We start from the raw sequence: 11,279 nt of genomic DNA, 5'->3' as shown, positions 1-11,279 counted from the left end.
GAGGTTCTTCATTCAGATCCTGGCTGCAGGGCCTTTCTGTGTGGAGTTTGCATGCTGTCCTTGTGTTAGTGTAGGTTACCCCCGGGTATTCTGGTTTCCTCACACAGTCCAGAGAAATACATGTTAGGTCAACTGGTGATTCTAATTTGGCTATAGATGCGAGTAAAGTGCAGTGTGTAACTCTTTTTTGGGTCAAAGAAAGAAAGAAAAAACAGTTCTAAATAAAAACAAATCTTTAATCTTTTTTTAACATATTACAAAACTAAACTAAACTTAAAAAAAAACACACATGAAAGAAGCATTCTCGCTGTTTACTCATCATGTTTAACACAGAAACTGATAACATGTGGAAGATTTAACAGTTTTTTAATTATTATAAAGCATCTAAAGTATCAACAGAAAGAGGTAGCCTAAAGCAGGCTGAGCTGATTCTGGTGACTATACATCTAACTTGAGTTACTGTCTCACATCTGCAGCTCTGTTAATTGCATGTGTCTGTGTACGTTGGTAAAAATGAGCATGAATGAAAAGTAACCCACAGTGATGCCTGGATGTCAGCCAGATCAGACTTGAACTATTCTCAGAGCAGATCAATTCCCAGTCTCTCTTTATTGCTGCCAGTGGTGAGTGACTCAGCTAATTGTAACAAGGAAGATCATGCCCTGAATACTGTTTTCACTTCTAGCTCACTGGCTACTCAGTAACACTCCTACTCAGGCACTGTATACATGCACATACCCACACACACCATGAGCCACACACTGGCTGACCAGCTATATATACTGCTACAACCTGCTATTCGGCAATAAAATCTATATTGTGTAGTCCACAGCCCACATATCTTGATGTGACTTTGCGTGATGTGATATTCCAGCGTGAACTCTCAGTTACACTGATACAAAATGTGACCTTACATGCGCACACAAGCTTTCTTTAATCACAGCCAACACAAATAAGTCAGCTTTTCCAGTATCCTCCTAAACACCGTGTCACGCACAAACAGACTCCAAACACACATAATCACTTTGATGTCACATAACAATAAACCTTCAGTATCTCTGCCTCCCATTCCCACAGTGACTGCTCATCCTGTTTGTTCGACTTCTTAAAAAGAAAAAGAGGGAAGGCAGAGAGAGAGGAAACCTGTTCCCGTGCCTGCTCAGCAGCATGACAAAGACACTTGCTCACAGAGACACGCATGCATCAATCAGTTGAGTGAGTCACCTTTTTCGTAGGACGACCACTGCGCAAAGAAAGAATGCAAGGCCTAAAAATAACAGCCATCATTCCTATGGAATCTGCAGCTCATCCATGTTTGGACAGCCTGCAGAAACAGGTTTGCATGACCTTTTTGAATCAAGCTGTGCCCAACCGCTGTGACCCGGTTAAGTGTGTGACATGTTGTGGAAGGAACCGTGTTAGAGATGTGAAAAGAAACGACTGGGAACGGCCTGCTTCTGATTGGCAGGATTGGCCGCACTAAAGAGGTTTGACGGTGCACACGCGCACACAGGCCAGCTGCTGCTCTGTTTTCAGTGAATGCTCAGTGAGCCTCTGCTGCAGCCACTGTGCTCATTCAACATAAAGCAGTGGAAAAAGAAAACTCTTGCGCAACACGCACATGGTCACACGTGTGCACACACCCCGACAAACACACACAAACATGCACATTTATAATTGCCCAACAGGACTCGTCTCAGCGCTCATCACAGGAATGTTTTTCAAACTATATCCTGCACTTCACCCTTGAATTTTTGACGGTCCATCGTTCGCTTGATTCCTATCATTGCATAATTCTCATAAAGAATTGCACAGCATTTGGCTCCTTTGGTAGGGGTGCTTGATGTACAAGTGGTTTCACCTTAGCCCGGCTGCTATGATGTTGTTTACAGAGCCAAGCTGGCATATTTTTCTGTGAGTTCTTATAGCCCAACAAAACTACAGCTTTACGGGGGTGAGTCATATCCACAGACCCAGCATGGGAAAATATCATGGTGTTGTTAAAGCCAGAGTTCAAGCTAGCACACTGAAGCTTTTTGTATGGGCTGGTTCACACCTGAAGCCCAGCGTTTAGAGAGCAAACAGTTCCGGTGCCACGCAGAGGTCTGTGGAGAAAATGTTACAACTGGCAATAAAGGGCAATAAGAGCCGAACACTAAGGAACAACTGAGTCAGACAAGGTACTTCAAGGATTGTTAATTATTGCCTAAAACATGTGCATGCTTGATGAGGCAGCTGATAAGTAACAGATGATTTCTTCACTCCTCTCATCAGCTCCTCAAGTTCCTTTGGTATCAGCAAAAAAAACTCTTATGGGGGAATTTGAAGATTCATGACACACTGGTTAGGAAAAATAAATAAATAATGTTTGAAGCATATGCTCACGAAGTCGTCTGAGAAAGCTAATACAGTGGGTAGTGTCATCAGAGCCGCGCTGAGCAGGATTGCTCAATGGTTGTGTCACCAGGAGGCTGGACTGGTCGGGCGGAGTGTTTGAGCTCAGAGCTCAACATCACTGGAGCTCACTCACTCTCAGCCACTCTTTGAGTGTGAGGCGGTCTCTCTTTCTCTCTGTGTCCTCTCTCTTTTCTCCTCTCTCTCTCTTCTCTCTCTCTAACAAACACTGACTCTGGGCTATGAGGGATCGGATTTTTTTTCCTCTCACCAAAAGTACACAGACCTCAGAAGCCACGAGCACTCACTCTACAGAAGGACGTCGATTTGGATTATTACCAAAATCCGCTGAAGTTTCTTTTATGTGTCACCAGTGCTGAGTCTTCTACGGAGAAATGGAGAGCACAGTTTGTAGCTTCTTTTAACCGTCAAAGGGAGCATCTAAAAGCAGACGGAACGGACCTCGCTTCTTTTTTTTCTTTTTTCTTTTTGCTTTCATGGTGAATCGGCCTATCAGGATGAACTTGCAGTGGAGCAGCCGGGCACCTTGCATCCGCGCGGGGAGACTCGCGCACAAGCGGCTTGATTCAGACGATCAGCCGCCGGCCAAATGCGCCCGGCTGAGCGCCGAGGCTGGGGACACGCAGGGACTCCTCGGCACCTCTCCCGGATCCCCGGTCAGCCCCGGCTTAACCTCTGTCCCACCGACTCACCAGGGACCGTCCAGCATAGGATCGTATCTACTTCTACCTCTGGCGGACCGGGAATGCATGCACAGCGCGATGAACACCGATACTGGCATTGAACTACTGTGTAAGGTATGCGCAATCCAGTCATTGTGCAATTTCTTTGAATGAAGGATGTTTCAAGACATCCCATTGCCCAATACCCTGTCTGACATGTCATCCGTATTTGGCTGACTTTTTCACCAGATGTCATTCTCACGCGAAATGTGTCACGATTTCCATAATAAAAGTCTTACTTCATTGTATATATTTTTTATTTTATTTTTTTAAATGTCTGAACCTGATAAGGCTCCTTTCATTTTTACACGTCGTGAAAGAGCAGCCAAACCCTGTGTTGCCTGTTTTGTATTGTGAAAATTCAGCCTATCATACTGAAGCCCACCAATCCTTGGCACCGGTGCTTCGCACTGTGTCTGTCAACTGGGCTCATTTGCATACACGTCACCGCAGTACGCCACGCTGTGACACACAAAAATGCAAACATGTGAGGCAAAAAGGCTCTCGTGATAAGGATCTTTCCCGATAAGGACAGGGTCCTCCACTGTTCCAGATCCCTGTTTATTTTGCACGATAGACCTGCAGGCGTTTGGCTTTGTTGATTAATAAAGTTAATCGCTTCACGCTTTGATGATTCATTTGTCACGCGCTTGCAAAAGCAATGTATTGAGCTGGAATCAAAGCATATCCCAAGCCTTTTTTATGTCGCTGCCAAATGTTCATGGTTGTTTACTTAGATGATCATTAAGAACACACTGACCTATTGCCTCGTCCTCCTCCTCCTCACACTCACTCTCTCTCTTCTCCTCCTTACCCATCTTTCTAATTTCCATCCTGCATCCCTCCTTTTCCTCCCATCTTTCTTCCAGGTCTTTGATATGGGGGTATACCAGGAAAAGATCAGAGCCTATGGTATTCTACCAGCACACAAGAATGTGGCCGGCATCAGGGACATCATCCTCGGTGAGCGCAAGGCCTACGTGTTCCTGGATAAAGACTTTGGGGACATGCACACTTTGGTAAAGAGCTGTCGCCGACTAGACGAGGGACATGCCTGCAGGCTCTTCCGTCAGGTGGCCCTGGCTGTAGCCCACTGCCACCAGGCAGGCATTGTGCTGGGTGACCTGAAATTACGCAAGTTTGTCTTCACTGATGACAAAAGGTGAGGATTCACCTGTCACGATTCTCGAATTGCTCTCAGTCCTTAACACTGATCTCAGCTATACAGATTTATTTGAATGCTCTCAAACATCTAGTGTAGTGGCACATGCCAGTGAAAACACAGAGCGAAGACAGCAGCAGCTGATACACACACAGGCCATGTGTGCAGATATCAATGTGGGCACAGATAGAGTAGGAGGTTCTGTACTTGTGGAGGCAGACTGCTTAGCTTCCCAGATTTTCGCCCTCTCTGTCTGTCTCCCTATTTCACTCTCGATGTGTCTCTTTGTATGCAGCGTTGTGTGTTTGTTTTGCATGCTTGTGCACAGGCAAGCATGTGTGAATGTAGTGGGTGGTAGTTTGGCAGAGCTGCGAGACGAGGCTGCTGAATGAGAAAATCATACCTTCTGTGGTCTATATCTTAGAATGCATTTATTACTCATCATTTATTAATAAATTACATCATAGCAATGCTGCAGGATAAATGGCGTGTCCAGCAAGATTTCATTCACTTACATCCATGAAGTAGTATGCTTTGAACCTGCTCCCACACACACACACCTACACACACACATCTAAATGCCTGCATCTCCCAGTGCCAGATATAGTTCAGGAAGATACACAAAATCCATGCTTGCAAAACTGTTTGTCGCCTCTTTGCCCTTGCGTCACTCTCTTTTCTGTAAGCGTCCACTGATCCCCTCCACCCCCCAATCCGGCTCTCCAAAGGGCCTTTTTCATGGAGACTTTTGAACAGTAACATTCTTCAGTCATGACCTCTGGGTTAGCTGGGTTACAGTCGATGAATGAGAGCAGACAGCCAGTGAGAGAAGTTGAAGTTAGTCGCGTCCCTCTGATAGCTATATGGCTGCAGAGCGATGAGTCACTGTGTATATGGGCAGAGGGGAAGAGGGGAGGGAGGGGGGTGTTGCACAGCTTTTTTCTTTTTTTCTTCGTGCGTGTGCATGTGTCCGTCCATGCATGTTCGCGCATTCAGAGCTGTAAAGCTGCGGTCCATTGCAAGCTCAAGTGGCTTGTTGCTGGCAGTTCAGTATTTCGTCAACGGAGCGACGGCACTGCAACATTAATGTTGGTAGGCTGACCTGCTCGACCCGTGAAGATGTGTGGTGACGGCATCTTTTTTTTCTCATGCAGACTTCTCTGTGCACTTTTTGTGGTAACATTTCAAAGCGCCACTACAAAAAAAAAAAAAACTCAAAAGCATCCTGTCGTGACTAACCTGCAGGCTTTGCTGATAACATTAAACGGCTCTGTGACTGTGACATAATGGAATTTGGCAGTATTCATTTCCAGAAAATCAGCTTTGTTCACCCTGAGATCACCTCTTTTGCTCTTTTGTCCAAACACAGACAGACAACAACTTAAGGCTCACTGAGCTCTTACGATTCTGCATGACCTCATTTATTCCGTCATCCATTCCTCCAAAATTCACAATCAGGCATCTTTCAAACCCCAGCGCACAAGCCGTGATGCAATGTCCTGGCCAACAATGCAGCGGCCAAGCCAGCGACAGAGAAAGTCACAACATTTTGACAAATGCTAGCTGCATTCGCACACACACTCGCACACACACACAGACATACACAGTGCAGTTGGGAGAGCCAGTTTAGGAAAGGTGACTAGCACTCTGAAGCATGCAGAGCTTCACAGTCAGGCCAGCCTTCCCGTGCGTCACTGATGTGGCAACAGCCATTTGAGGGTAATTATGGGATGGCTGGCGCCGCAAGTGTGGGACCCAGGTGCAGATAGCCTCGGCTCGAGAAAGAGAGAGAGAGAGCGAGAGAGGAGGAGGAGGAGGAGAGGAGATATGTACTCTCAACAGTAGGATGAGTCATTCTCTCCACCCCTCTAACTCTCTCTGTTCTGTTTCCTTTTCTGTCTCCATCTCCTTTCTCCTCTCCTGACATATCTCCTCCACTATCTCGCTGTTTAAATATCATTTGCTTTTCCGTCTTGGTCCTTCTGGCTGTCACTCTTTTCATCCTGTCTCCGTGGCTTTTTCTTTGTCTGCAGTCAGTCCATCTGACATCTCAAGTGTCTCACTTAGGGCTGGGCGATATGACCCAAAATTCATATCTCGATATTTTTTAGCTGGATGGCGATATAAGATATATATCTCGATATTTTTTTTAAGCCATAAAGTAAGAACAAAAAGAGTTCTTAGTCAAAGCTGTGTCCCAGATGTCACACAGGCACTTTTATTAACATACAGCACAGATGTACATGAAAAATTACTCAAAATTAAATTATGAGAATTCATTAAATAATAATGCTCCATAAATAAAAGAAAACAAGGTTGTTTTTGTGCTAAACAAAGAGCTCACAATTGTGCAGTCAAAATGTAAACTAAAAGACGCTGAGCGTAATAACAAAGACAGACAGATTTTACAGCTGCTCTGTTCCCAAGTTTTACTGTGTGACTGATAGCCTGGAGTTTGAAATCCGCTTCATAACCACGTCTCTTACAGGTGCCATTTATGGTCCTTATACACACACAATACGGTAATATTACGTTGATGCACAGTACGTATCACTCCGCGAAGCTCCTCGGTAGCCGTAATGCGCCGACAATCTATCAAGCGGTGCAGCTCCGTAGCTTACCAAAGTCGTACTCAAACATTTTTGACAGATTGCTGAGCGCCGTGTACCACATAAAATCGGTTCGCGGCCACCAAGCACAACCAGAATTCATACATAAGGCGCGCTATCAACTTTTGAGAGAATGAAAGGATTTTAGGGTTAGCGCGGTTAGCTCGTTAGCGCGGTTAGCTCGTTAGCATGTTTAGCTCGTTAGCACGTTGACGCCGTCCAGCCCCACGCATGGGGCGATGCGCAGTAACTCGTTAACGGAGATTTGCCGTGTCCGTCTTGTCGCTGCCTGCACGTGAAGCGATGGGGTAGGAGGGGGAGTTGTCTTCAGTGAAGGCGAGGCGGAGTAACGTTGCGTAGAGACAAAAGTGGACGAAAGAGAGGCAAACTTGCGGCTCCACAACTATAATTATAACGTAACATAGACTATATCGATATAAAGGATATTGTCACATCTTATATCTCGTATAAAAATATATCGATATGTTTTAAAAACTCGATATATCGCCCAGCTCTAGTCTCACTGGGGCGATCCCCCGAGACTGAGATACAACAGAACTCTTTATGTGCGCTTCACTTGATGAAATCCCCTCCAGTCATTATACACAAATTAAATTAGAACTAAAAACAGTCTGTATCTGCTGCTGTAAAAAGAAAAAAAAGTAGAAAAATGCATGACATATTTTTTTGCCCATGGAAATGGCAAAAGTTTCCCATCAAATGTTCTATCTTTGCGCAAGAGCGTTTCAGTGGTGAGTACCTCATCCTGAAAAAAAAATGTGCTCTCACAGTCTTAGTTGCTCTGCTGCAGGACTAAATGTACGTCCTGTCATTAACTTGGCTAAATATAGCATTGTGTGTGTGAGAGTAAAGAAGGAGGAGGGGGGTGTTGGTGTAGTGTATTTATGTGTGTTTACATGACCATGTGAGTGCCAGGAAGTCATTGGAAATTTGCTTAGGCAGCTCTGCTTCTTAAACGGGAATCACAGTGGCGCACTTGGGTCGTAGTAAGTTCACTTCTGTGTGTGTGTGTGTGTGTGTGTGTGTGTGTGTGTGTGTGTGTGTGTGTAAAACTGTCTGTCCATCTGTCTGTTGCACAGATTAAAGCTAGAGGAAGGAAACACACTGTACTTATGCTGCTTTACAGTAAAATTAAAGCCCTCTCTTGTGGTTATTTTTGTGCAATAGCGGTTTGGCTCAAACATACATATATTGACATTTTGTGCTATTGAAGTCCATTCCAGATATCTTGACCTTTGGTTTTACTTGCTTTACAGGACGCAGGTGAGACTAGAAAGCCTTGAGGACTGCCGCGTCCTGGAGGACCCCAAGGATGACTCTATGTCAGACACCCACGGCTGCCCTGCCTACGTCAGCCCAGAGATCCTCAGCGGTTCCACGCCTTATTCCGGCAAGATGGCCGACATGTGGAGCCTCGGGGTCATGCTGTACACCATGCTGGTCGGCCGCTACCCCTTCCACGACCCGGACCCGGCCACACTTTTTTCCAAAATTCGCAGAGGCCAGTGCTGTTTGCCTGAAGGTTTGTCTCCCAAGGCCAAGTGTCTGCTCCAGAGCCTGCTGAGGAAAGAACCCTCTGAGAGACTCACAGCAACTGAGCTGCTCGCTCACCCGTGGTTCCACGTGCCGCCATCGTCCCGGGAAGCGGCGCTGGGTGACCAGGAAGTAAGCTCGGCCGAACAAACGGTGCCATCCTTTGATGCGGAAGAGGACGACGACCTCTTCTGCTGACGGATTCGATTTGAGTCTGACTGAGGGACCAAAACAAACTATGAGGGATTCATTGTTGTTTTGTTTTTGTTGTTTTGTTGGGTTTTTTTTTACATTGGCACTTTTTAGAAACCCATTTGTGTACTGTTGTGTGTACATACACCCTCAAGCTTTCTACAAAATCTTACTGTACTGTATTTTGTTGTCGTATACATGTTATTCGCTAAGGGCATTGTTCACAATGATCACTCATTGTGTTTCTGTATGTGTGATTTGGAAATTATTTGGTGCTAGAAGAATTAACCATGACAGAAATAAGCCAGATTGTGTATTTTTAAAAAAAAAAAAATCTCCACAGGCTTCTCCGAGCGTGTCACGGGAATTTAATAACCAGTCGGAGAGAAGTCATTGATGTTTGTTCTCAGCGTGAACTCATGAGACTTCATAAAGCATTAGCTGAATCTCGAGCGGGAGGCGAGGAGACCAGGATGTTGTTCCTCTCACTCTCTAACCAGACTGCAGGCTTCACCAGCTGACTCACCGATCAGCTCGAGGACCGCCAAGCACGAGCTTGACGTCTTGAAGCAGACAGTGACATAAAGTGAGAAAGATGGATAGCAGAGGACTGATGTGTCATCCTCAGCGGGACACTACAAAGGTGTCTCACTGCCAATCTGGCACTGTCTCCGCGAATGGAGCGCATTTACAAATTTCACACCACGCACAGAAGGTTGAGACAGGCAGGGTGTTACTGGTGTAAGACTGGCAGAAAAATGGTAAGAGCTCGACACACACACACGATGCTGACACAAGTCCTTGTTAATGGCTAACAGAGAAAAGTACATCTCGGTCATTTTATCATTTAGAACTGTTAAGACTGTTTAACATTTATGGCACAAGCTCAAAGCTGAATATCTTGCCTAAAGGTTGAATCCGAACACAAATATGAGCATCAGTCCATCCAGCATGTCTGAAATCCTGCATATGTGCAATTGCCATCAGCTAAAACCCAACACTAATGCTTCTGGTTTAACTACCTAAATGCTGGGAGCAACCCTGGTTTTAAACACTTGGCCACATGAATCAGCAGCATCAGAGATTACTGAATAATTCCTGAACCCGATGGCATCAGGTTCAATCAATCAAAGAAAAAAAAGGGAAAACAAGCACCGATGCAATCAAAAAAAATCTGCATTTGTTCATGAAATGTGCCAAATATGCACTTAAATTGGAAACCGACGCATTGCAGAAAAATGAAGACTTTCCCAGCTTAGCAGTCGAGCCTGTTTTGTTCATTTCTGTCGGAACATTATGTGAACCTGTTTTGCTTTAACAAAAGCCGAGCTGTGTGCTGAGTGTTGTGCCCGTATCACTGTGTTTCATAAACTGAATGACTCTGAATCAGTCGCAGTCAGGCGATATTTGATGTTGGTTGTCTGTTGATGACTCAACACTTGAGCGTGTCTGCAGAGAATGGTGATGACCTTGGCTGGAAGAATCTGTTCAGACTGTTTCACCTCTTTAGTGGTACTTTTTATTTTTTATTTTTAATCTCCCCCCCTTTCCTTTTTTCTTGTTTTGAAAGCTACGGATCCATGGAGACTAGTCTTCATAGTTGGTGACATTTTGTACCACGCTCTAAGATACACTGTTCGTTTGTGAAAAGCAAATAGAGAGTTTCAGCCACATTCAAGCTATTATAGCCAGCTGTTTTGCTCTGGTACAATTTATTGACAATGGTACTAAATCTGGCACATCAGAGAAGTGTTGCACATTAATTTTTCTTTCTTTTTAGTCACGCAGTAGGCTAATAGAGCATCTCGCGGTTCTTTCTTTCTTTCATCTGCTCGAGAAGACCAGATGGAAGGAGACTCGTGACAATCGCAATTGTCCTTCACAGCGAAATTAATTTAAGAGGTTAACGATGTTGTTTCTGTTTCATACATGTAGAGTGAGTCACGCCTTCATGTGACATGTAAACTGACACGGGTGCACAATCTTCATAATGCACTGTGAATTATGTATTTGTGACACAACCTAGAGGCTATTTTTAGTCCGGATAGGTTACACACAAGAGTTATATTCATTGTATAAAATATGTAAATATGTATATTTGAAATATGTGTGGAGTTGTTGAATAAAGATCACATTTTTCATATTCTCACAGCATGTTATTATTTATCACTGCCACTTGTCTTTCGCACACACAGCCATACTAACGCCTGCCCGGCTCTGACGCACGCCTCAGAGGTTTTCCTGGAAGAATTCTCTCAGCGCCGCTCTTCATCACCGTGAGGGAGAACAATGCGATTTCCCTCAGCGCTTTCAATTTCATTTTTGCAAGAGAAAGGAACCGAGGAAAAGAAAACTGCCTCTCCCGCTTTCTCCATCTCTGCCTCTAGCCGTTTACTCTTCTCTGACCTTTGTGTAATGTAACATTTAACTCCTCAAACACACAAATGTCAATAGTGGGTCAGTGTTTCTTTCCTGGAACACACAAGGGGGAGCATAAGCGCTGCTCTCGTTCTCTTTTTCTCCAGCTTCAGCAGTAACCAGGGGAACTCGAGGTCATCCCATCAAACAGTGAACAACAGCACTATTTGAAGTCAAATACTTACATGCTTTCATATCCAATCCTTG

At 44.8% G+C, this 11,279-nt stretch overlaps 1 protein-coding gene across 1 annotated transcript; it reads left to right on the top strand.

Moving 5' to 3' along the window:
• Nucleotides 1-2,515: 2,515 nt before the first annotated feature.
• trib1 (tribbles pseudokinase 1) lies at nt 2,516-10,794 on the top strand. The gene is made up of 3 exons (XM_085395999.1): nt 2,516-3,212; nt 4,007-4,299; nt 8,186-10,794. Exons 1-3 carry the CDS (start codon nt 2,892-2,894, stop codon nt 8,658-8,660), a joined length of 1,089 nt encoding a protein of 362 aa, XP_085252125.1. The 5' UTR covers nt 2,516-2,891; the 3' UTR covers nt 8,661-10,794.
• The last annotated feature ends 485 nt before the right edge of the window (nt 10,795-11,279 follow it).

This window comes from Rhamphochromis longiceps, linkage group LG22 (assembly GCF_057381845.1).
Source record: "Rhamphochromis longiceps isolate RC_006_pf linkage group LG22, R_longiceps_female_GT1.1, whole genome shotgun sequence".
NCBI lineage: Eukaryota > Metazoa > Chordata > Actinopteri > Cichliformes > Cichlidae > Rhamphochromis > Rhamphochromis longiceps.
The sequence above is the reverse complement of the archived record's forward strand: the minus strand, read 5'-3'. Positions and strand labels throughout refer to the sequence as shown.